Source organism: Phalacrocorax carbo, chromosome 13 (genome assembly GCF_963921805.1).
Source record: "Phalacrocorax carbo chromosome 13, bPhaCar2.1, whole genome shotgun sequence".
Taxonomy (NCBI): domain Eukaryota; kingdom Metazoa; phylum Chordata; class Aves; order Suliformes; family Phalacrocoracidae; genus Phalacrocorax; species Phalacrocorax carbo.
Window position 1 is genome coordinate 11,671,794 of NC_087525.1, and position 26,041 is coordinate 11,697,834.

The 26,041-nt window shown below is 42.0% G+C and overlaps 2 protein-coding genes across 10 annotated transcripts in view; one reads left to right on the forward strand and one right to left on the reverse strand.

The window, feature by feature from the left end:
• Nucleotides 1–20: 20 nt before the first annotated feature.
• Nucleotides 21–13,698, reverse strand: LOC104040354 (synaptotagmin-15). Of its 2 annotated transcripts, XM_064464831.1 has the most exons (8): nt 13,486–13,689; nt 9,401–9,599; nt 8,578–8,720; nt 7,723–8,018; nt 6,733–6,903; nt 6,096–6,216; nt 3,288–3,467; nt 21–1,987 (listed from the first exon to the last, which is right to left on the reverse strand). In XM_064464831.1, exons 1-8 carry the CDS (start codon nt 13,490–13,492, stop codon nt 1,851–1,853), a joined length of 1,254 nt encoding a protein of 417 aa, XP_064320901.1. In that variant the 5' UTR covers nt 13,493–13,689; the 3' UTR covers nt 21–1,850. The 2 variants fall into 2 exon arrangements, with proteins under 2 accessions (XP_064320901.1, XP_064320902.1); XM_064464832.1 differs by lacking the exon at nt 3,288–3,467 and having other exon boundaries at nt 13,486–13,698.
• Nucleotides 6,861–26,041, forward strand: part of GPRIN2 (G protein regulated inducer of neurite outgrowth 2) — a 41,343-nt gene continuing 22,162 nt past the window's right edge. For 2 of the 8 annotated variants that reach the window (XR_010375093.1, XR_010375094.1), the window contains exons 1-7: nt 6,861–7,000; nt 8,663–8,841; nt 8,952–9,131; nt 9,474–9,525; nt 11,077–11,230; nt 12,195–12,297; nt 14,194–16,657. The gene's annotated coding sequence lies outside the window, so the exon portion shown is untranslated. Of the gene's footprint in view, nt 7,001–8,662; nt 8,842–8,951; nt 9,132–9,473; nt 9,526–11,076; nt 11,231–12,194; nt 12,298–14,193; nt 16,658–26,041 lie in introns of those variants that run through there. The other 6 variants (XM_064464825.1, XM_064464826.1, XM_064464824.1 and 3 more) reach the window with 6 other exon arrangements.

A 26,041-nucleotide genomic window follows, 5' to 3' on the forward strand; every position in this document is an offset into this window, starting at 1 on the left:
CACAAAGAAGAGAGACCACATCACTACAAGGCATTGTTTTATTACTTGGACTGCACTGTACCTCGAGTCAGACAGGTGACTTCCACTTCAGAGGTATTTATGTCAATAGACACGTAACATTACATGCATCTTCCTGCATAAGCTGGTGAACCGAACTGTCAAAATTCCTGGTGGCTTACTTTTATGATCTTTAATGTTTATTGGTATGTTTTAAATCACAAAGAGGGACATAATGTATTTGGTAAAAGTGCTTTATCGTAGTAACATAGTTAACATAGAGTTTATATACAGTTTTTTTTCCCGGATCAAACATGTTGCCTATTAGATTGGTTTTCAGTGGTTTTGTAGGAGAAAAATTTGAAAACACCTCTTCAGAGTTGGGGGTGTTGGCATTACTCATTTAACAGAGATATTATGAGGGTTGAACATTTTGTAAAATTCAATTAAATGTAATGAGCCTAGTCTCATCTTGTATCCAGGGGTGCAGTTAGCAAGATGGACTGAGGGTACCATGTAACAATTCAAACTGGGGATAATAAGAAGTGGAGTCTGTTATCTTACAATTCCTCTCAGATAAATTCTCATTCATAATATTTTGTTCAGATAATAATAATAGTACCAAAATGGAAAGTATTCTCATCTCCCCAGAGAAGCCTCATTTTAAAAAAAATATATTAATTAATATTATATCTTGTTTGAAAGGAAGTCGTCTTTATTTCAGCTGCAGAGATTATGGTCCTCTTGGAACATAATTGTACAAAATGCTTTGCTGCAATAGTCTGGTTCATGACTGTATGGTGTGAAAAGTACAGAAATCAGGTCCCCAGTGAACAATCGAGAGGAATGTCCTATTGATTTTTGTTTTGATTAAAAATAATTGCTCTGAATTATTTTACAGAGCAGTAGTTTACTTAACAAAGAAAAGTCTACCACTAAAACAGACATATGTTCTGGGAGCTTAAGCTAATTGGATTTTTAATCTAAGAATGGTCATACTAGGTCAAATGCAAGGTTCTTGTAATCAGTGCTGTCTCCAGCAGAGATGTGTTTAGGGAGAAATATATGAGGACAGGACAAGGTCCCTTGTATTACTTTCTCAGAGTACTCCAGTATTCCTGCAAGCCTCCAGTTATTTGTGACTTCAGGACTTCTTTTATGCTCCTCCCTTAGTGTCAATACAAAGCGTTGTACTTTGGGGTCAGCTGAAAACATCCCGAGTTACTGCAAGAAATACACCATGCTGGGGGACGTGAACAGGTGCTTCTAGGTTTTTGATCAGTAAACACTCAGTGTTTTCCACCATTCATGTTCAAAAGAGGTTTTAAATATAATGCCACTATTTTAAATAAATTGTAAATTTAGTAGACAGTCAACATCTTTTGGGCTTTGTCTGTTTTGGCATGCCTACTGGGCTTCCCTCCCTTTTGCTGAAACTACTCTGTCTGTGATGATGCAATGCAGCGGACAGTTAGACCTGGTATCATCTCTGACAATTCTTAGGCCATTTTGGGTTCTATCCACATGGATGATCATTTGTGCCCAGAACTCATGACCAAGAATTGGAATTTAGTAGTCAAAATAATTCAAGCTGGGAGATCATATTTGTCTTCCTGTTTTGCTTACCCTGCTGCATATTAATTTCATTGGAAATACATTTTGAAGAGAGGAAGGATAGAGTTCCATCCTAGCAGGGAGCAAGTGTTTGTGTTTGGGCAAGAAAAGGATTTACTTACTTTATTCTTGTCTATTAGGAGTGTAAAATGGTCAAAGATTTTGCACCCTTCACCATTAGGTTATGAAAGATGATGAGACCTTTTCCATTTTAAGTTTGATGTTTTTATCCGTGCTGTTTACGTGCTGGGGCAGAGAGCATGCCACCGTTTAACCAACTCCTTGGGCTTGCTGATCATTTCATTCCAATGTTCAAGTTCTTTGCCGCGGGTGTACATGAAAGGCCCGACTACTACCTGTCCTAGCAGATGTGTTTCTGGGGAAAAAAAGAAAGCAGTTAGTGATTAACACATGTAAGCCCTTCTCTGAAATCCTTACCTAAATTAGAATATTGTATTTCTCTAAGTAATGCACGTTCTGAATGTTCCTTTTAAACCAAATTTTCATCAAGGGATTTGCTCTAGATTTCAAGTTCCGTAGTTTCTACATGCTAAGATTCAGCACTAAAAGGGACTGCGGTACGTAGGTATATAGTCAGTTCAGTCCTACCCTACTGCCTGCACTCTGAACTGCAGTCAGTTTAAGGCACACAGATCTGCATCTGCCCAGCCCCTCTACCTCAAGGGTACTGCAGAAGCGTTTGGGGCATCAGCAACCTTAGGATTCATATGGTGCTCTAGCTTCGGAAGGAATACATTTAGTTACTGAGACAGCTGGGGGTCACAGTATGTGGGTTGCCACTGGCCACCCTCTGCCAATCAGCAGATGGTTTCTTCATGCCTGAACTTCTCAGCTGTGGATGGGGAAAAATAATTCAAACCTGCCTTACATGAACTTCAGAAAGTTTGGAAAGCATTTGGCTGTCTGTAAATGAAAATGATGAAAGGCTTGGGCACTGATCCTAGTTCTTGTCAATCCTCAAAGCCAAAGCACCTGCCCAAAATCTCACGTAAAGGAATTTGTTTAGGAGTGTATGACTCCATATGAGGGTATTAATGTTTCATTATTGAGATCGTATTAGCAGTGCAGGGAAGATGATATTCTTGTGAGCAGTGGAAATATTGAATTCTGATTTGCTTCTCTAAGCAGAACTCTTTAATGGATTCTCTGACAATTAGTAAGAGGTGACCTCCAGCATCAGTTTTTCTGCCAGGGAACGGGGATGTCTGTAATCTCTCTTTCTTCCTTCTCACTGCTTGAACCACTGTGAGAATTAAAATTCCTGTTCCTCTGTGAAATTTGGTTAGGAACTGTGAATGGCCTCAACATTTTGGTGGCTGGGGATATACACATGCGTGTTCACAGAACATAATGGCATAAGCTTGTTTTCTTAGCATACCAAAACAAAACAGAAGTACAACACCTTGTACTGGCAGTGACTAGCCTACAGTTACCTTACTCATGTCTTCCATTAAATTTATCTTCAGCCTCTAAAAGAGAGACACATACTGCAAATAAATAGTTCTGCTTTTTAAAGAAACAGCCTGTGAAATACCTCAGACCTTTTATGTTTTATGATTATTGCTGAAAAGCAATTAGTTCCTCCCAGGTTTAAATATCTCTGCAGTATGTAAGAGATTTATGACATCTTAACTGTAATAATTTATATAGCTTACTTTCTCCCGTGAGGCTCTGGAGCACAGATAGACTCAGGCTTGCTGTATCCAGCTCTGTCTGATCTGCCTTGAAACTGAAGGTTTCATTATACACTGGATTGGGAGATCCCAGAACAGCTGCTGTCTTTTTACTTTTGATGAATTTATTATGGTTCATTAATGAGACTTTGACATACACACCTTGGAGAAAATGAAATTCAAGAAGAAAATACATCAGAGGCAGTTGGGAGAAAGCTCAAGGAATTTCTTGCCTTCAGGAGTCGATATTAAGTATAAAATTAGATGATGAATGATTCGGGAAACATGCATGGCAATGCATGACATTAAGCAGGGAGTACACAAAGTACTTAGGGTGCAATTCTGCAGTGTGCTTTCCAATTTAAGAGCTGTTAAAAGGAGCAGTCGTATTCTTACCCTGCATCCTTGATATTATATTCCTGTACTTTCCCTTCATCTGGTGGAGGCTGTTTTTTGAAGGCTTGGTTTGTTGGGTCAGTAGTTAATTTCATATATTTGCTCACATGATTGTTTGATCCATACAAGGGAGGCCGGCTGTGAGGGAGGAGCCGTGTCGTAGAGCCGCAGCCTGCGCTTGGATTGGAGATGTTTCAGGGGAACAGATTCTCCTAGTCAAAGAATCCTTAAACTAAAGGTTTTACCAATGACTTCTAGCTCTGTGATAAGAATATTCTTTAGAATATCTGAGAAGATCAACAATCTCCACTCTTTCCTCTAGAAAATGTTACAAAAATTGTGTGCGAATATGGGAACAAGAACAACAAAAGAATTTTGCTTTGCTTCCTGAAGGGGACCTGTACCGTGCTGTGGTCTTATTCAGTATATCTTTGACGACGAGATCCAAAGCAGCCTGAAATTTTCCAATCTTCCCTATCCTTCTACAAAACTTAGTGACAAGCATGTAGAAATTTCATCTTAATTGATGGCTGAAGATTTGTTCTTTTCCAGTCAAGCAGTAATCCAAGCAGTAAACCATGCTGCTACTGTGTGTATGACTCCCTGCTATTCAGTTTATTAAGGATAATCTGTATAGCAAAAATTATTAGAAATGTCAGGACTGAGACAGCCTTGATGGACCCTTAATGTCTCCTTGCTATTTCCACAAACCCAGAAGGTGCAGGATTACTAGAACAGACTTTTTTTAATGACAGAGCTGCCACCTGAGTGCTATATATGGCAAGAGTTACTACGTAAACTGCTTGCACAAAGTCTGACTTTTCATTACTTTCTTACTACTACTTAATACCTTTAATTCAGTAATTTGAATCTAAAACTAAATGTCTCCTTGCTGTCCTACACTGCATATCTTCCATCAAAGATTAACAGGGATTAGTGCAACGCTAATATAGAAAACCTTTTATTCCAGATTCTTCAGGATTTAATGTCTGTGGACATTAAGTCATACTTGAAGGGCATTATCAAAGGAAATAACACCCAGTTTATTTAGTTTTCCTTTTTTTTTCTTAGTACTATCTTCTGGATAATCGCCTTCTGGCAGCTCTTCCTTCTAGAGCCTGCCCATGACTCTTGCTTATTATGATAACCTGAAGTATACCAGCACTAAAATAACATGGCAGATTAATGTTAGATTTGTAGGAAGAAACACAGAGTTCTGGCTCTCTGTGCTACAGAACTTCACAACAACCTGCAGACAGAGACATGATGTGTTAAGAAGTGTGTTTCCCCCTCTTGTAAAGCTATTGAGATGAAGCAAAATTAGAGCATTTGCTCTTAGTTCATCGTGCTGCTTTGTTCATCTGCCACAAACCAGTCATATTTTTTTTCTGGCCATCCTTACCTTAGTTATGTTTTCTAAAACTCATACATGCTGTAACATATTTCTCTTTCAACAAGTGCACATTCTGCTTGTTGTAAACCTCCATAATCTCACCATCTTACTGAGCATTTCTTCATTTATGAGTTTCACCCTAAACAAAGCAAATTTATCCCTAACATTATGAATGCAGATTTACTCATTTAGAGGGCATCATTTCTAAAGTTAAACACCCTGGTAACAGCCCACTCAAAGAAACTTCAAAAAAACTTCATAGCTGATGCATCTACATAGAGAACTAAACATCTTTTTAACTGCTGGGTGTATTTTGCATTAACACTGTTTAGTTCAAAGCTCTTCAAAACAATCACTACAGCTTCAAACACAAGTTTGGTTCTTCCATCTATTTTGGCTTCAAGTGTTTAGTTTTTTAACAGATTTTTGAGGCAATTTCTATGCTCAATGTCTCTAAGGCCAAGGACACATGAGCATGATGTACCAGGAAAACCCCACTGCAGCAAGGGAGAGAAATTGTGACCACATGCCATGGTCCTTAGAACAATGGCCAGGCTGTCCTGAACTGGGAATCCTTTCCCAGTTCAGTTCTCCCCAGGACAGCTGTTCAGCGTAAGCGGTTGTCCTGCAGCTGTTACCTCTGGGCTTTTGCCTTGAGGCGATTCTGTTAATGTCAGTGTCCCCTGAAACACCACCTTCTCTGGATTGGGGTGCAGCCAAGGGCCATTGCTCACTGTATTAAAGCAGGAGTTAAAAAACCACTACTGTTGACTTGAGACAAACCACTTATTATGAAACAAAATGAAAATATAGCAGAACTGGGCTATCTAAATCTGTTTACCCCAGTAACAAAGTATGGCTTATTTCCACTCCAAATAAACATCTCGGTGATTTAATTTTTCTTTTCAGAGTCACTCAGCACAAGCCTGGGTGGACAGAAGAGGAAGGACAAATGAAACCAGGAATTTTGGAGCTGATAGCAGAGCAGAAACCACACTTACTGGCAGCATGGCTCTCCTCCTGGAGCTTTAATCCTCTTGCCCTCAGAACCACTACAGTGAGACGGCCCAGGTAGTCGTTGTAGCTGAGGGAGAACTGGATATCACCATAGTCTGAAGGAGGCTTTGGAAGCAGAAGAACGCTTGTCAAATGTATCTGAAAAACTTTCTCTTCACACGGACAAATGGGGGTGGGGGGTGGGGGAGTTCTTCATACTAACTGTTTCTGCCACACCACTGCATGTGAGTGAATTGCAATGGCTTGCTTTATGCTGTCGTGACATTTGATAGAACCAATTAACCAGCCTTCCTGAACCTTTGAATTCCTATCTCTTCCAGGTGATGCTTATTTCCTTGCCTCTTCTGGGTTTTTTGTGCTCTTACTAATTCGAAACAGAAAGAAATACTTTCTTACATGCCTGTCTCCTACCTCGTGTCTGTTCCCAAGCAGTTGGATGACCCCTGTACAACAGCTATGGATCTGCAGGTTGGTAAGATGGGAATTTTGATTCCAAATGTTTATCAAATACTTTTGCATTTGATGTATTTGATAGAACATACTTCTGCTTCAGCCGTACCCCTCCAATACTTGCAAGATGACTGAAGTTCCACAATGCCAAGCAGCCTGGGATCACATTACCTCCAAGTTTTCTTTCTCCAGATCTCTCCATATGACTAGTTTGTTGTCATCAGTTAATGTTTCATTTTTCAGTGGGAAGATAACTTGGCCTAAGAGATGATGCTTCTTCTGCTTATCAACATGATAAACCAAAAACTTCAGAGTCCTTTGGAGCAACATTTTACTGGAAACCTGTACAGGAAAAGGAAGAATTAATAATTACAAAACATGTGAGACTTCTCTTCTGTAGCATGACTTCAAAGGAAGAATTTTTCAAAGTATGTTAAAGGTAGGTGGAGATTTCCTTTGATTATTTCAAGTCTATTTTCTTAATTTTTCTGATGTTTTAGTTATGCAGGAGTCTAAAGATCCAAGCAAAACCAGAATTAGTTCACTTGAAAAATGTGAAGTTAGCTGGGGGTTTTTCAACTCATATAGATCTAGTGTTATATGCTGCATCCACTTCCAGACACAAATGCTTAGAAATCTGTAAACATTCAATTTTCAGTTGTCTGAAACCCAAACGTTTCTGGGTTTAAAGCTTTTGGCTTGTGACACCTGCTCAAAGCCTCCTGCTCAAAGCTGAGCTCCTAACTTTACAGCACTATACAAATAGTATACCAGACATCTCATGAGTCCTAGTTTCTAGCCGGCTTCCACGGCACAGAAACTAAAAGCTATGAAAGCATTACTTCAGTGTAGGTTGCTTCTGGACTTTAGAGCTGCTGGGTGTAACTGTTCAATCATACTTTAAACTGGAGTTTTCATCATTCCCAAGGCAAGTCCTGGAATCCTCAGCTTTGGTGCAGACCACAAGTAAGATCAGCTCTGGAGCCACGGACTTAAGTAGCCCAGGATCCGCAGAAGCCCCAGTAATAAATCCTATCTCCAGTGGAAATTACTTGTATCTTGGCAGAAGCGTGTAGAGAATTACTTTTCCCAAAACATGTACTGTAATTTGACAAGTCAATACTTTAAAACAAAAATCTGCTTCATCAAAGGGAAAACTACCTGAAACACAAAGTTTTCATCAAACTGCGGGTTAAGGGTTTTGCGTTTTGTTTTGGACTGCAAGTAGCTTCTTTCATCAGGCAGCAAGTAGATTTTCACAAATGGACTGCAGGAATCAGCAGGAGGCTGCAGCTTTCTGACTTTGATCAAGGAGACGAGGAGCCTTTCTGACTCTTGCTCGTACTCTATGGAGAACCAGAGGCGGCCAATGTTGCCTTCAGGAAAATCCGTCTCACTTTCGTCTTCAGGAAACTTGTACAGCTCTGGGTTAATGGTCCCTACAACATAAGCTCCAGCTGCATGAAATGAAGAACAAGCACCCTCAGATTAGTCTCAAGACTGTAGCAGGCATTTTTATAACCACTGCTGTATTAGGGAAATCACATGAATCTCTTTATTAACAATCAATTTTTCTATAAACTTAGTATTTTAATTCATTTTCCCTCAAATTTGGGGGAGTAATTGTAGGCTGCACCACTTTCCTTCTCTTTCTCTTATTCCCATGACTGTACCTTGATGGTTCGGGGTATTTGTTGTTGCAGACTGCAACTGGTCACCCTGTTTCTGGGGACAACAATCAGACTTCCTGTGTTGTGCTCATGTTGTGCCTTTACAAAACACAGAAGCAGAGATCACTTTCTCTGCCGCACGTGTAAGGTCCCACAGCAGTGCGAGCAGAACGGCTGCATTCTGGCCCGATTCCTCGCTCTATATAAACAACATGTATACACAGAGTGTTTAGGGCTCATACTGTGTAACGCTATGCCCGGTATGCCCCAATAAACATGCTTCAGAGTAATAGAGTTACACTTTTAAAAAGTATCCTTAAAGAGTCCCGTTTTTGCAATGCCATACCCAAAGAATGAAATGATGACCGTGGCCCCGACTGAGGAATCATGTAGGGGTCAGTGTCTTCCTGAACCTGTTCTTCGTTCGTCAGGTTAATCCGGTCTCGCCCATGCAGCGTTGGTGGAATGATAAATGGAATGCTTCTGGATCTGCTCGAGACGACAACAGCTAGTGACTCTTCTGGTTCAGATATAGAAGCCAAACTTGCTAACAGTAATAAGGTTCTGTTCTTCTCTCACTGTTTTGTAAAAGTTCCATGGAGATGAGTAGGTAGGTTCTGCAATTGATGTTATTTGTACAATGCCTAAAGGCCCGGCGAGGGACATCAGAACTTAATTTTTCAGACAGATACCTCACTTTTTCCCTTTCTTCTCCTTTAGAATTGATCTTTCAAAAGGAAAGGAACAATTAATGGCAGCTGCTTATTATAGAGCCCCAAAGCCCTGCAGTAACTTTTTTGAGAGGCTCCTTCCTGACCCGAAGTCCTATTGTTTAGTTCTCAGATGCTTCGTTATGAGACCGCCAGGAATGACTCCGGAACGTAGGCTGAATATGCCTAGGTAACAGATAAAGCTATCCAGGCACCAGTTACACTTGAATGTATTATCTCTGTCACATAAATCAGAAATAATTATTGCATTCATAACTACAGAAAGTATTATCTTCCTAAAGGAACAAAACAGAACATGACTGATGTTTTCATATAATGTAAGGGGTCTCATTTACTTCTGTACATGCATATATTCAGATCACCCCCTCATTTGAAATTTGACAGCTTGAAATAAATTTCCAACCATGTATGCTTTAAAAACAAAACAAAACTATGTACCTTGTGCTTTTTAGTTGAATTTCAGAAGTCGAATGATCCTGAAAAATGGCATTTGCATTTGTTGTTTTGACAGGACTGGTGAGCTTTTCGTAAGAAAGGAGGCAGCAAAATTTCTTCCAGAGCAGGTATGCAACTATTCCAATGAGAACAAATAAAAGGATCCCTCCTATTACACCTCCAGCAACAGCAACTGCTTGTTCTGTTCAAACACAGAAGCACATGAAGCATCATAGGAGGATCAAAGTAATGTACATTTTGGGGGGAGACAGGAATATTAAAGCTGACAAACTTATTTGATTTACATTCCAAAATTATTTTTAAATGAAACGTTCCACTCACATGCTTTTGTTTTTGGTTATAGCATGATGCAACACGTGAAGATGTATGACATCAGCAGTGAGGGTTTAGAAAGTGTTCAGATATGCTGGCACTGACTGCAATGAAAGAGACTATTGACAGGAAAAAAAACCCCAAGCCCAAGGAGTTGTTTGGGCTCTTCTTTTACATTAGCATAAGCATTTACTTTAGCGTGGTAGAAGTGCTAGAGCGTTCATAAGAGAGGAAAAAGAAAACTCAGGAGCACCTAGTACAAAAGATACCGTTATTTTGGTTTGGTTTTGTCTTCCAAATATTCATCTACATTGAACTGAGACTAGATCCTGGCACAAGGAACAAAGCAGAGCTCTGGGTTGTTTTCTTTCTGAGGATGTACGTGTTTCCTGATCAGTGAAGTCAAACTTAAGTATCCATTAAAGACTGTTTCCTGAATCTCGTTACTTCAGATAAAACCAAATCCTGTATAATTTGGGGTTTGTTTTTTTTCTCCCTAATGAAATTGAAAACTTAATAAATATCTTAAATATGAATATGAGGAATATTGTTGTGAGAATTTCTCACCAGACCAAGGGTACACAATTGATAATGGGCTCAGTTCATTGTTTTCTAAGTTTGCTGAGTATGTTAAAGGCTAGAAAGACCACTTGTGCGCTGCACCTTATACCCCGCCTGTCTTGACCTACCACTGAACTAGTGCGGGTGCATGGGGACGTGACTAGGTCTCAACTGAGATGTGATCCTACCAGAACACCCTCCATCTGAAAATGAGCCCAAACTGCAGCTGTGGGAGGCAGCTCAGGGGCAGCTGAGTACTGCGTACTGCCAGTCCTCGGGGTCTCCCCTGAAACTGAAGCAACGAAGCGACCTAGTGTTCCTTTACAACTGGTCCTGACATTTTTTTCCCCTCTTCTCTGCTTTTAGGTGGAGATAACTATGATTATGCTTTATTCCTTCCTCCTTTTTATCTGTCTGTGCTTGGTAGATACCTTGCAGTTAGCCACCTCTACATGATGGTACGAGTAAATAACAATGCAAGCACAAAATAATCTGTCAACACTAGTAGTAGTTCTGCATAAGAATTCAAAATTAATTTGATACAGTTTATTGATTAGAGCTAATAAAGACTATAGGAAATGAGTTGCAAATACATGCATTACTGATCTCTTCCACTGTTGCCATGTTGCAATAAGTGATATGAAATGTCCTTCAGCTACAGGACACTTATGTAAATACCTTGTGCTATAAACTTAACCTGGCCGTAGTGCTTCAAAGGCCTTTATCTGATCCTATCTCATTTTCCTGCCTTTGGTACAGTCGCAGGAGCCAACTTATTTTTGCAGCTCCCCTCCAGGTGTGTTGCCTTAGCTCTTGGCAAGAATTGGCTGGCTGCTTCCCCATGAGTCACGTAATCGCTCCTGTCTCCCAGCACCATGGAGCTACCACCCTGCTCGTGGCTATTCTGCAGCAACGGGCACCTTGCTGTCCTTGCAACAGGTAAGCGGGCTGAATAGCTTTCAGCATTCAGCCAGGCTATTAGTACGATAGTACTAGTACAAGACTTATTCTGAAGAACAGGAAACAAGTACTTATTTGGTATGGGTGAATACTAATACAGAGGCAAGCCTGGTTGTGCTACGCTGGTAACTTATTTTTCTTTCATAAGAATGCACAGTATGAGGAAACGTGTAACAAGTGCAGTCCTGAGCATGAAAATTCTCTGTGTGTGTTCCTTTTAGTGTTGTAGGGCACGCTCAAGTGTGTCTTCAGCCAGATTGCCATTTTATTGCAGCTTAGAAGGCCTGACACAGAAAAAATGCTTTAGTTTAATGTCCATGAACGTAATAGAAATTAATGGTTCACTTCATACAGGTATAGTATTAACAATACAAATGTTTATATGGCTGGTGATTTTACTGTCTGATATATCAGTATCTTAAAGGTAAACATTTCAAGCAGGCTCAACAGGGCTCTGTCTAACTTGTCCTCTCCATTCCCAAGTCTTCAGTGCTCTCAGCAGCAGCCCTGTGCTCCCCCGTAACCAGTTTGTCACCGTTTGCCATGAAGGACAGTAAGCTGAGGTGTGCTGTAATGCAACATCTAATACAGCAGCTGTGCACTGATTTTGGAGTAAAAGAACTTCGTTAATGAGTTTAATGTACTGAATTTGTTCACTGCAGAATGATAAGCATATTATGACTCACCTACTACTGTTGGCTCAAATTCTGCTATTTTATTTTTACACAGTGGTAGACATGAGGTAAAGTTTGACCTAGTTCAGTAAAGCTACCTGTGATTTAATGAGGGTAAGGAGAATTTGGCTCACATTTAGCCCATCTTATCTGATTAGATCAGCGACAGAACCAGTAGTTTAGGGCACAATGTAGCACTAGTCACAAAATCAACCCTTGAAATAAGGTGAATCCATTGTGTGCAGGGAAAAAATATGTATCTCTTTCAGTAACTATCTGTCATTATGAGAAATTGATGTGTGGTGCTCTGCTGTGGTACAGGATCATGGCAACTGGAGATGGAAGAGACCTGCTGGACCATTTCATCTCCAGGTGGGCTGTGCTGGGGGACTGTCCACTGTTGAAATGGTGCTGATCTTTAGTTAGTGCAGTAGTAAGTTTTTACAGTAAAAGTACTGTAAAAAGACTTATCCTAGCACAGAGAATGTTGATGGTCAACTGTCTCCTTTGGATTGGATCCTTGCTTGGTGTCTCATGATATGCTTTTCATAGAATCATAAAATCATTAAGGTTGGAAAAGACCTCTAGGATCAAGTCCAACCGTCAACCCAACACCCCCAGGCCTCCTAAACCATGTCCCCAAGTGCCACATCTACACATCTTTTGAACAACCCCAGGGACGGTGACTCCACCACCTCTCTGGGCAGCCTGTGCCAGGGCCTGACCACTCTGTCAGTAAAGAAATTTCTCCTAATATCCAATCTAAACCTCCCCTGATGCAGCTTGAGGCCATTTCCTCTCGTTCTATCACTAGTGACCTGGGAGACCAACCCCCACCTCACTGCAACCTCCTTTCAGGCAGTTGCAGAGACAAGGGCTGCCCTCAGCCTCCTCCTCTCCAGGCTAACCCCCACCAGCTCCCTCAGCCACTCATCAGACCTTGTAAATCTTATAAACTTATATAATCTCCTCATAAGACTTTTAATAAGATTTTCTTAAACTTTGCAGTAAGCCTTTTGGAGTTATGACCAGGCAGTCCTCCATCAAAGGCTTTAATATTTGTAATATTACAATTATACATTAATATATGTAAATATATATTATATACAAAAATACAATATATACTCAGATTTCACATTTACAGTACAGTAACATAACAGGATATACATTTTAGATGTTCTATAAATACTATATGTTGATAAACACATTTACGGTATACATATTTAAATACTCAGATGTATTCACATTTACAGTACAGGCGTAGGTCCCCTATAAACCCAGTTATTTGGGGTGGGGGTTAAACCCCGTGCCCTGGCCGTGCCTGTCTCTCGGGCCAGGCTGCGGGAGCCCCCAGCGCGGGGCGGGGGGTTCGGGGGGGCCCTGACAGCCCCGCGAGCTCCGAGGCAGCTTGGAGCCCGTTTCTGCCCCAAACCTTCCCGCAGCGCTCACGGGGGGGCGGCTGAGGGTTTCCGAGGGGGGCAAAAGCTGTTGTCCGGGGCGGCCGCCCCCCCGCCCCGTCCCGTCCCCCCCGCCCCGCCGGCAGAGCCCCCCGGCACTCACCGGGCATGGGTGCGCGGCCCCTCGGTCACAGCCCGGGTCCCCCACGGGCACCGGCACCGCCCCCCCACCGCTGCTTAAGGGCCGGGGGCGGCCCCTCCCCGGCCCGCCCCCCTCGGCCTCACGGGGGGGGGCGGGGGGTGTGGAAAACCGAGGTACACGGGGACGTCTGGGGTTCTGAGCAGACAAAAAGGCGGGGGCACAACCGGATCCCTCCCGGGACCCTCCGTGCCCAGCCGGGCCCCGCTGCCAGCCCCTGAGGGACCCCCGGGGAGGGGGAGGTCCCCCCCGGCTCTGCAGGGGGAAGGTGCAGAGCAGCAGCCCTGCCTCCCCCTAAATCTTCTGCCAGCCCTAAAACAAGCCCTGCGCGACATCGGCTGCGTGAGATAGCTTTGCAAAATTGCTGTTCTGCTCAGAAAAAGACTTCGGTATTAGTAGCTTAGTTCTGAAAACTGGGGTGTGCGAGAAATTAACACGCGCCTGCTTCAAAGTTTGAGCAAAAAAGCACAGAGGAAGGCAGAAAGTCTGCTCAGACCGAATGGCGATTGCAGCCTTTCCTGTTTGTATTTATTAATGCAATGATCTCTAATCTCTTGCATGTGTAATAAACACAACCAAACAGATCTTAACCAGCAAAATTACCTATGTGTGGTTTAGAAACAAAATTATTCACCTTCGCTTCTCGCCTACTATCGCTTGCTCTTTTCCCAGCCAGCACAAAAAGAACCTATGCCTTGTATTTAACAACAAAGTCCCATGGAGGGGACAAGGGGGGATGGACACAAGTTGCTCTTGGGGAGATTCCGACTGGACACTAGAGGGAAATGTTTCACAGTGAGGACAGTCACCACTGGAATAATCTCCCCAGGGAAGGGGGTGACTCGGCCACGTTGGACACCTTCAAGACTCAGCTGGACAGGGTGCTGGGCTGTCTTGTCTAGGCTGGGCTCCTCCTAGAAAGGTTGGACTAGATGATCCCTGAGGTCCCTTCCAGCCTGGGATTCTGTGATCTGTGAACTGTTTGTATTATACGTGCTTGTGTGTTCACAACTGTGGCATGTGTTTGCATAGTGCCGTTTAATCTAAAAGCCAAAGGAATGCATAGGAATTAAACCAGTAGGATTCCAATGAAATATCATCCGTTTCTGTGGAATCCTAGAATTCTTTTAATTGTATTTAAAATGTTCCCCTGTAGATGTAGTGCGATTAGCTTTTTCAATTAATTTTTAGTTCTCCATAAGTAAGAATCTAGATAATTTTTACTCTAAAAAGCTCCATATATTTCAGTTCTGCATGTTTAATATAGCTATTACACAGATATTGTAAAGTCAGTGCTTTTACTATTCTTATTTCTACACTGAATTAGTAATAATATTGTCATATAGATTTTTTGCTCAGCAGTTTTGCACTTGTCAGGATAACGTCCATACGCAAGTTTGAGACAACTGAAAGTTTTGAGTTGTGTGGCAAGACAACTGCCTGCGTTCTTTACAGTGCTCTCGCTCGAGCGCGCTTTTATGCCTGCGTGAGGAGCGGTAAAGTTGCTTTAAGTGTGTGACTGCTTTGCGGAACGCGGCTGCACAGTTAAGCTGATCCCAGCCAGATGCGCTCTCTCTGAGGCAAGCTGTGCTTCTTGTGTTGGGTGCGAAGCGTGTTGTACGCCTGGGGTAGGCGATAACCATCCGCTGATTCAGCTCTTGATTCAGGGGATGGGACGGGGTGAGCTTGGAGGAGCAGATGTCCCCCTTCCAGGTTCCTGTGGAAGGAATTAATGGTGATACTACGAAGCAGGGAGCTTTAGTTTTGATTCTGTGCTATACCACAAATCTCCCGTCCTCTAGTCTTTCTGTGCTGAGTTCTAGCACAGGCTGGAAATCAAAATACAGGGCGTGAGGAACACAATTATACCCTCCTTTATCTCTCATTATTGATCTCCTTCCTAGCCCTAATTCTTTACAGGTTCCCTGTTTCATCCTATACATTATGACACTTGAACGAACTAAAATTAGTTAATATAAACCAAACGTACAAATACTGCTTGCCATGCATGTGAATGCGTCTGCCTCTAGGATGAAGCATAGGAGAGCCCAGGAGCAACAGGTGAAGGATGTTTCTCTGCATCCACTGTGCGTTTCATTACGGCCCTGATCGTTTCCAGCCAGAAGCTGGTGTGGTTTCCTTCATTATTCTAAAAGCCCAGCTCCAATTTCAAATATAAGATAATGCTGATCTGCCCCCGTTTGCATACTGTAACTTCACAATTGTATCAGAGAGAATTCTGGAAATGTCCTTAGAGGCTGCCCGTCTGCCTAAGTTTGGGCATTTTAACAAGTCCATTCATTTCAAGTACATAGTATTGCCTTAAGAAATATGTATTCTGCACATTCCAGCTTTGCCCAGGGTTGATTCACACTCTCTGCTTCTCAGCTGATGCTGTGAATATTTATTCAGTTGTGGTTTTCACCTGCTGGATTTCAAAAATAGTTTTGTTTTCTCAGAGAAAGCTTATCTCCAGAACAGCTGAGAGCAAGCTGAGTATTTAATGGTTTGTGGACCTAGATAACGTATTATAGATATTCTAAGTTTCTAGTCCATTTTTTGTAACATTACATATATATTTTTCAGTGTGCATACCTATATCTTGCTTCTTACCGTAAAAACTTGGCCTTTAAAAGGCCACATTGAAATTCCATTTGTAACCACAAAATCATATTTACTATACTTCAGGATAGTCACCGAGATATCCTAGTTTAGAATCCAGGGTAAGGGATTCTCCCCCCACTTTTTAATGGTTTTTGTAGTACTAGCGACAAAAGTAAGGAGTCAGGCCCCCAAGTGGTAATAGGTATTTCTTAAGTATGTTTTCCTTTGTGTTCTGTTTTTCTAACTCTGCTGGCACGTTCCTATCATGTTTCTGAAATTATACATTCCCATGAAATTGCATAGCTCGCCATCTGGGGAGATACCAAACACTGTAGTTTTTATTGTGTATGTCAGACACCTCTCTGCTTACAGGCGACTTAGTTGCTTTGGTGGAAGTTAGTCTTGTTTCAAACGCTGAAGTGATGGTACCATTTTTATGGCTGCTCAGGTGGAGGCTTTCTTCTGGTTTTGGCAAAGCCGCGACTGATGCTGAGAAGGCAGACGTGGTTACTGGAAGAGATGTGTAGAACAGGTAAGCCTGAAAATCTGCTGTAATGTTGCTCTTAAACCCTCTGAAAACCAGAAGTTAGAAAGGGATTAGTCTCTCAAGTTCTGATTTAAAAATTCAGAACACTCGAGCTAAAGAATAGTCTGTCACAAAAGAGTTTTTAAAATGTGTTAATTTAAAAATGGCGTTGTCACATTGCTCGTGAGGCACCAACATAAGTAACACGTTTGCATCATTTATCAAATGGTGTTTGTGTAGTTTCCACTAGAGTGGGTGAAATTGAAATGGATATATTATTTTAAATCGGATATCTTTGAAGTATTTGCTCGGCACCTTTTGTACCGTTCTGTTTACGATCAAGCTGACTGCATGTAATTACTTAATGCTGTTTGTAGGAACGCCTCATGACAGAGAACAGAGAAATACTTCAGGAAGATCTAGCTGTAGAATCACAAGCATCAGTAGATCCTTCTAATGATAAGTAATTCTAGCATAATTCAGTTGACATTTTCCCTCTACAGTCTAATCCCGACTGTAATTTACTAATAATCTTAAGGTTACAACAAATCCCTTTCAATGAAAGGATTTTTTAAAAATCTTTTTTTTTTAAATTTTAATCCCATTTGCAGCCCTAGAATAATCTTTAAATCCAGGCATTTTAAGTTAAATATATTCAGGTTGTTCCGCCTTCTCACCCGCTTCCTTGTATTTGTGAATTTTGACTTTCACATTGGTGGGACCTTCAGCTAGAATGGCGTCGAGAAAGAGGTAGACTTTTTTCCGATTAAAATATGACTAATTTTATTGAGGCTGCTGAATCAGTCAGGGATGTAATAGATTAGGGTCTGCAGGGAGCATCGATGGGCACCCTAACTAAAACAGATTACATCGAGAAGCATAATTGTGAAAAGCAGAAATAATGAGCACATAGAATTTCTATAGTGCCTTTCATTCCCAGGCTCCTGATTTCTGCACCAGCATTAATTACTGGTAGTTAACCATCACAAAATGGTTTTTCGAAATAATAGTTATTGTTAGCCTTATTTTATAGATTGTTTAATAACTGGAGTTCTTCCAGATTCATACTTGTGTAACTGAGATAAGAATTTCTCCCACAATCTACTGTTGGCCTTGGACTAACAGCTAGTTCTTAGCTTTAGCACGCTACGGATAATTGACTGTTTCAGAAAAGAAAATGTGAAAGAAAGATTTACTCTGTCATAAAATTTCCTTTGGATTCATTCTGGGAGCCATTTGGTTAGCTTCCTTTCAAAATTAAAGATGGGAATGGGAGAGTGAGTGCATCCAGAAGGGAACGGGATGGTTTTCTCTCAGCTTTGCTGGTGACAGTAGTTGCCTTTAAGCACTCTGAGTGCCTCAGGCTACAGTCCAGAACAGCGCGCTCAGTACAATACAGGTATGAAATGGGGATAGAGACAGGGCCAGCATCGACAACAAGAAAAAACATTCAAAAGCTGCTGTTTGGTGCCTCTAGAAGGGCCTAGGGAGAAAGACATTCAAAAGAAGAGAAGGTGTGGGGTGGGGGGGAAGGCAGCATTAACCTAGCTGAGGGGTTGGATCCCCAGTTTGGTATTTCTTGTGAGCCCTGTGAAACCCCTGGCACTGCAGCTGACCTTGATACTCTTCAGGGAGAGGCAGGCAGAATGCTGTCGGGACCTTACACCTGAGTGTCCCTGTCCCATCAGCTTCCTTCTGGCACAGAAATGGTCAGTGGGGCCTTGGGCGCATGAAACACCGCTACAGCTTGCACAGAGCATGCTGTCCAAGGCAGATTTTTTCCATGCTTTAGTACTCATTTTTTGCCAGGTATTTGAAGGCCCTGACAGACATGAGCACACAATGCATTTGCTTTCTCTTCACGGCCTTCTTAAAACCTTTTCAGCAGTGTTATAGCCTACCTGCTGATATGAAAGTACACGTAGGTGAAGTCTGCACGTCGGCATTTCTACAGAACTCAAGAGTGTTTCTCTTCTGTTTACCTTTTCCTTTTGTTTCTAGTATGCTTTAACTGTTGGTGTTTTGCTAGTAACATTTTCCCAAGCTACAGCACCACCTCCTGTCCAAAGCCGGGCTTTGGTGTGAATCAGTACAGCAGGTGACTTATGTTTTTTTCCTGTGTGAAGCAGAGTAGAGAAAATGTTAACTTTTATTCCTTTCAATTGACTTTTCCTCCTGTATTTTACAATAGGAATTTCAAAAATACCAAGTCTACTTTTACTGGAACATATTCTCATGGTTGTGGTGTGTATTTGCTAGTGTAAATTGCATTAAGAAAGTCAGCAGCTGTTGCTGTTTTAAGAAAAAACAGTACAAAATGTTCCTTTAAAATTATTTTTATTAATAAGCTCCATGTTCACAGTTGATGTGCACAAGGCCTGTAGAGATTTCTGCCAAGAAAATGACTTGCAAAGGTCTGGCTTGCATGGCTTTAAAGCTTTTTTGTGGGCAAAATCTGGCTTTTTGTTCCGGTTTTGTGCACTACCTAGCCGTGGTAATAGTAACCTCAACATCCTAACTTTGACAAGACCTTGCAAGGTTACTTGTGTACACATGCAAAACAAACTGTTCATACAGCTGCAGCGATGAACAACAAATGTTGCTCTAAGGCAAGACTAGTTTTTATTTTAGGTGGTATTTCCTAACTCTCAGTCCCTCTGGAACAAATAATGGATTTAGGCCAGATATAATGTAAATAAGGTACAAGTACTCTTAAGGCAAATGGGGAGGGATTGCTGAGCAGGCAGATGAATCTGTAGACAAGAATGCATCTTAAGATTTGGGTGAAGTGTAGGAAAGCACAGAATCATATATGCAACATAGCAATTATACCGTATGTAATATAGCCCTCATTGGTACAGCCAGCCTTATGGGATGCAAACTTTTAACTGAGAGCAAAATTTGATGTTTGTTTTTGGGAGCATATACAACTGGAATGAGATACTGAAAGCTGCAGATCTGTCTGCTTTAACTTGTGGTTGTTTCTGCAGGCACGTGCACCTAAAAAAGCTCCATGTATAGCAGCAACAGATTTACAGATGTCATCCCATACATGTTTGTGTTTAAAAAAAAAACCAACAGTGGTGTCCAATAGCCTGGGCAAAACTGTAGTGAGATCTTGAGGGTCAAGGATGTAAGCAAAAGAATTTTAAAATCCTGAGTGTAGGGGGAAAAGAATGAACTTTTCTTATAATGAAGCCCTTATTTCATCTGCATAAGTGATCCCTTTCTTGCACAGTGGCCAGGGGACTGCAGGGCGGGCACCGTCCTTGGGCTCCCGCTGCTGACTTTCCTTTGCAAACCGCCGCAGAGGGCAGAGCTGAAACGTGATTGACGTACCTCGACCCAGCTTCTGGCTCTGCCAGAATAAACAGCTCAATATGATCACAGAACCCACTAGGAGACCATCCTAATATGTAAAGGGACTTAGTAGAAAAAGGCACTGTGCCAAAGTTCTTATACTGCTTTTTCAACAAATGTAAGGAATACCTGATCCATTTACGGAATATTTGCCTGGTACTGATAGTGTCTAGTATGCATCAAAAATACATAACAACCTCTCCTAGATACACCCAATACAATGGGATTTGGCGCCAAATACATTTAATTCCAAGTGATATCGATCGGCTTTGGCCTGTGCATGAATCCTCAATACAAAGGGTTAGAAATTAAATCAGGTATAGTGTAGATAACAAGTGTCACCTGGGCAACATCGCAGCAGCTATGTGAACTGTTCAACTGGCAGGAAACACCTCCCACCCCCATGAACCCCCCCTAAAAAAAACCAAACCTAAACCAAAAATCACCCACAACCCCAAAAAGCCCCAAAAGGGTTCATCTTAACTCAAATCCTTTCACAAATCTAGGTTGAAACCTAGCCAGGAAGGGCCAAAATAAACTGGTGTGGGCACGCTTTATGCACTAATCACTAGAATTTCGACTGCTGCAGCAAGAATTTTGCACACTGTTCTTGTTGTTAGCTCCTCACTTAAAATATGTATGAAAAATATTCTAGGAAATGCAAAAAGTACGAGAAGGAGGAAAGTAAATCTTTCAAGCTAAGAAGAATCACTGTCATTCCCACAGATATTGTTGCCTTGCTTTAGTCAGGTAATTTCTGAATGCTAGAAAGCAATATTATTTTCCCTAGGAGCTAAGTAAACCATTTCTGCCCCTTTCTCAGCCTGGGGCTCAAACAGTACATTCTGTGGTTGAAATGCGAACCTGAAGGACACCCGCCTACCATTAGCCAGCTTATTATATAACTTAGGTTGTCTGTACGGAGAAGTACGCTGGTTTTTAGGGCTTCAGCTGATACCTTTTTCCCCCCTACCAAAGTAATTTTTCCTCAAAGAGAATGAACGCAGTCTCTGACAATCTATTTGTTTATTTGGCAACCAGGGGTTGAAGGGTGGGAGAGAGTTAAAGATTTTTCTTTAGATTCCTGAGACCTATGCGTCAGTATGTCCATGAGCAAAGGTTACATAAACTAATAGATTAGAACAAGATTTAGTTGCATAAACACTGTTACTGCATTTCAATCTGTCACAGAGTCAACCCTGCAGATTATTGCAGGCAGAGCTAGCCGGGGGCTTACAGTCCATCTCGCTGGACTGCCTCTGGCACCGGATACACGGGGAAAAAGCACTATTCCCTTGCTGTGGGGCTGCTCTGAAATCTGTGTGTACCACTAGATAGGTCTTACTTTACAAGCCTTATTTAATATAGAGTGCTGTTGCCCTCAGCTTGCGTCTAATTTGGAATGTCACCCCGCTATGTTGGTTGCATAATAATTTTGTCTCTGTGTCATTTAGCCAAGGGTCATGCCTCTTATGAGCGTGGTCCAATACAGGCAGCCACAGGGACTTGATCCTGATCCTCTTCAAATTCCCCCAACTTCCCTGAAGCCTCTGTCCTCCATCTCTCTTCCCTCCATCACACTCTCCCCAGCATTCTCTGGGCGAGCCTCTCGGCTCATCTGAGAGAAGTCAGGGAGACCTGTATGGGAAGGCTCCTGCTGCATGGGGCAGAAATGGGGATGGGTGCGCTGCCCAGGCGTATTGTCCTGAGAAAGGGAGCCTGGATTGAGGAGTGTTGAGTGGGCTGGAGTCAATCCACAGTCCATGGGGCCAACAGACAACTACATTATGATGACTGTGGTCTAAATTGTTTGGGAGTATTCCAGGTCATATGGGAAAACAAAGCCTGTCTTGCAGCTGCAGAGCTATGTGTTTTCAAGTGTATCAGGGTCGGAAATTATGCTCCCAGGCTGCAGTACTTTCCTCTTGTACAGTGTTTTACTTGGTGCTTTTCCCAGCTTCTCACTGATACCATTTCCTCATTTTACACCTGGGAATTAAGGCACTGAAGTTCAAGTCTTTATTTAGATGCTTGGATCCCGTTAGGTAGGGCTAACTGTCTCTACAGCAGGCTTTGTTCCTAGCGCTCAGCCCTGGGCACCAGCTAGGATCTAGAAAAGACTCCGATGCTTTTGTTTCTATTTGTCATCCAAAGACCAAATAATATATACATTAATGTGTTTTGGATAAGAGTTCGGCTCCAAGTTTGCAAGAGTGTCCTTGTGGATGAGTAGGACTGAATTATTGCTGATTTCTCAAAGGGTAATGTCTTGTACTGTTTTTTTCTGGGAGCAGGTCCCGGGAGCCCTGCTGGCTTATGTGGTGCCTGCTTGCCTCCTTTCCAGCTGAGAGTAATGGAACAGATGGAAGACTAGCAATGAAATGCAGAGCAAAGCTAAACATGTGATTAAATTCTCAAAAAGGCCAAAGCCCTTATTGCGTGAAAGGCAGCTTAAAGCTACCCCAAAAAATGGCTTGAAGGGTTATTTTTTGTGCAATTATTTATTGTGTTTTGCTACTGGATACTAAGCATCTGTAGAAAACAGGGGAGTCATTCTGGTCATTGTGCATGGGAGGAAATGAGATCTGGGAAAAGGAGAAATGAGAGCAGAGTGTCCATGTGATAGTCCCTTGATTTAAGATGAGATTTAAGGTTTCACGTCATGAAATCTTTGGTTTATAACAAAACACACTTAAAAGAGGGATCTTGTTTGCATTCTCCATAATCAGCTGCTGTTCTATTCATTCGATAACCAAACAAAAAAATAGTGCTGTGTCGAGATTTGCTAAATCTTTGAAATAGATGAGGTTGCTGGTATCAGCAGGCCCCCTGGCAAACTGCCAAGGCAAAATGAAGGCAAAAGAACTGGTCTGCTTTGTTGAGAAAGCTGCTCTTAAACCCAAGATGAAAAAGAAAGGAGGTGACATGGCTCAGAAACACCAGTTTTCGCAGTACTAAAAAGCCTGACAGCTTTCAAAAAGATTAATCCCACAAAGAAGAGTACTACATCTGGGTTGCTCCTTGAAAAAAGTCACGTCAGTAGGGTTACAGCATTATTCCAAAGATAGATAGATGTAGATGACCTGGCAGATTTCATTATGACTTTATGAAACCAACAGATGAGAGAAACCTACACAAATCATCTTCCTTTTCACAGAAAAATAAAATTGCAGAAGAGAGGCTTATTTGTAGACCATACTTGCTATAATTGGGCTGTCTAACCAGCAGTCATCTTCTCCCAGGCAGAAGAAGCAGAAGTCATCATGCTGTTCGCTTGATATAAACACTCTAAATGTGTCTGACAGCTGTTCTTTTCTAAAAATAGATATACAGCCCCCCAACCTGGCATGTGCCTAATTAGGTGTATAGAAATGGCTTTTTTGTATTAGTGTATCTCTTTGATATAATACAGTGGAGTCCTTAAAGAGTAAGATTTACTGCTTTTTAACAGTGGCTTTATTTAGGCTACCATACGCATTGTAGTGCAACTCAGGCAATAAGGATCTCCAGGGGAAGGGTTCTGTCTCAGTTTTTGTAACACGGAATCCTCATTGGATTAAATGAATAAACCACCCTTAGGCTAGAGACTGGAGCCCAGTCCCCTGTCCCCATACCGACTAACCACTAGAAAAGATCGCCATATTCATTCTCACTTTTCCCCTAATTCTCAGTGGATCTTCAAGGTCTTAATGCCAACTGTGTTGCCTTACGGAGACTAAAAGTGTTCAGGCACACTACTGCAAGCAGGTTGTTCAAGTCAAGGCCAGTCCAAGCTGGTGTTCTACACACACACACGCATCCCTCCCATGGATTCACAGTCTGCCTTAGCTCTAGTGCTCATCTAACCCTGCACTGTCAGGTTTCCTCTGTGGAGCCTGACGAGTGCCGGGAGTTGTAGGAGAAGGGGAAGGGATGCAGAAATAATACAGGCTGGTTTATGCTTTGGGGGGGATGACAATACAGGTCGGTCATGATTCTGAGGATTATTTGGATGTGGATACCTAAACGCTGCTTTCTGGGTCTAGTTCTTGGTCAGGCAGCACTGGGAAGTCTGAGAATTTGAGAAGAGCTCATTTTCTTAAATGACTCCTGCACATGAGAAGATGGTCTAGAGTTGGACATATTTTTAACAAGATAAGCATTTATATATAATTGGCATTGCTTTCTTAGGTAGAACATTAGCATGTGATCAGATGGATTCTATCTGTAAATTATCTTTGAATTACAGCTGCTGCATGTTTATCAAATTTTAATTTGAGGCTTTTGTGATATTTCTTATCTGAAAGAATTGCTTTCCTTGTAAAGTTCTATGTGAGAAATAATTGTGCTTCTTACATGAAATGGAAGGTGAGGGTCAGTTTTATGTTTTCAAACAGTGCCACATGCATTTCACTTGCCCCAAGTGTGTGTGAAAACCCTTGCTATGCTAGCTCCTCTACTGGACTGACTGGAATAATTTTGGGTATCTGAGCATAAGCAAAAACTGAAAACCTGGCACTGCATACAGAACGCCGGTTTCAGTAAGGGGCTAGCAGTATCGAGAGTGGAGAGCTTCTGACCGGTTATAGGCATAGTAAAAGTTAAGTTGTGGCTATGGTGCATTAGTTATTATCTTGAAGGCTCTCTCAGACTGCACTAAAGTGCTGTTACTCTTCAGAAAAGCTCAAAAATACTTCACAAGACCTGATACAAATTGACTGTGGCAGATGACGTTCAGGCAAATGAGCAGCGTTACCCATAAGACAGCATATTGTTCCTGGAGGGCTATGTTATTGTTGGAGACTAGAACATATGCCAGAAATGCATTAAGCTAAAACCGTCTGGTTGCAGGTGCAGTTTTACTGTCTTAAGTGGCTTTGAATCAACAGACAGCAAATATCAGCCTTCCAGGGTTTGCGTACAGAGCCTCCAGACTGAGATACACCAACAAATTTCAAGCAGCGGTTTTGTGAGTCAGCTCAGAAAGGTGCTTCTAGCAGGGCTCTCTTCCACCGGGGCACTTGATCCTGCCTCCTCAAAGAGCAGCTCTGCCAGCAGCAGAGCTTGGGAGGTTCAAGGCTGATGGAGGTGTTCAGCAACCGCAGGCTGGGCAGGTCTAAATCGCCCCACCTGGCATCAGAAAGTTACTACAAACGGTGGCAGTCCTGGCAGTGCAAGAAAAGACTGTAGGATTATAAATGGGAAGGGGTGAGAGGAGGACTTCAGTACAAGTTTTTAGGTTTCCTATGGAGGAATCAAGAGATCAGGATGGTTTTCCCTCCCCGTGCCCACTTCTGAAGAGCTGGCCAAAGTGCAGTGAGTGAATTTTAGGTTAGATATAAAGGGCTTCTGGGCTAGGATGGGTGGTCTTCCCTTTGAATGCAGAAGCCCTGATTGCCTGGGCGAAGGCTGCGATCACAAAAACTGGCCTGCACGTCTCTGCACGAGCTCTGCCCGGTGGCACCCTTCAGCAGGCAAGCAGAGCTTAACTGCCTTTCCCCACATGAGGTGACTCAAAGTCATGGGGCTGGTGGCTTGCTTTCTTCTGATCTTCAAGCACCCAAATCAGTAAATAGTAATTTTGAAAGCTCTTTTTCATGGCTGGGCATGGGACTTTAATTTCATGAAAATAAACACATTCTCACATGTTTAAACCCTGGGTGCAGTTCTCGAGGAAACATGAATGCTAGTCAGGCTGAGCAACAGTGGCAGAACTGTTCTGCAAAAATCCTGTTGAAAAACAATATTTCCCTTCTTCCCAGAAGATATTCATCAGCATTGTCTGGATTTAGCCTAACGTTTCTGTAGGCTATTGGCTTCTCAGTTTCCTTTAACTGTCAACTTTGTTAAAGAAGGATACAAATAAATTCTCCAAATTTGAATTTGAGACATCTTTACACATTTTCTCATTAAATGTAAAATGAAAAAGCTGTATGCCAATCACATGGTTATGGATGCCCAGGTGTGCAACCTGTTGAGGTAAAAGTTGGTCACCAGTGTCTCTCAGTAAGCACGTTTTGATGCTTTTTAAAGAAAATAGTCAACCTTGCT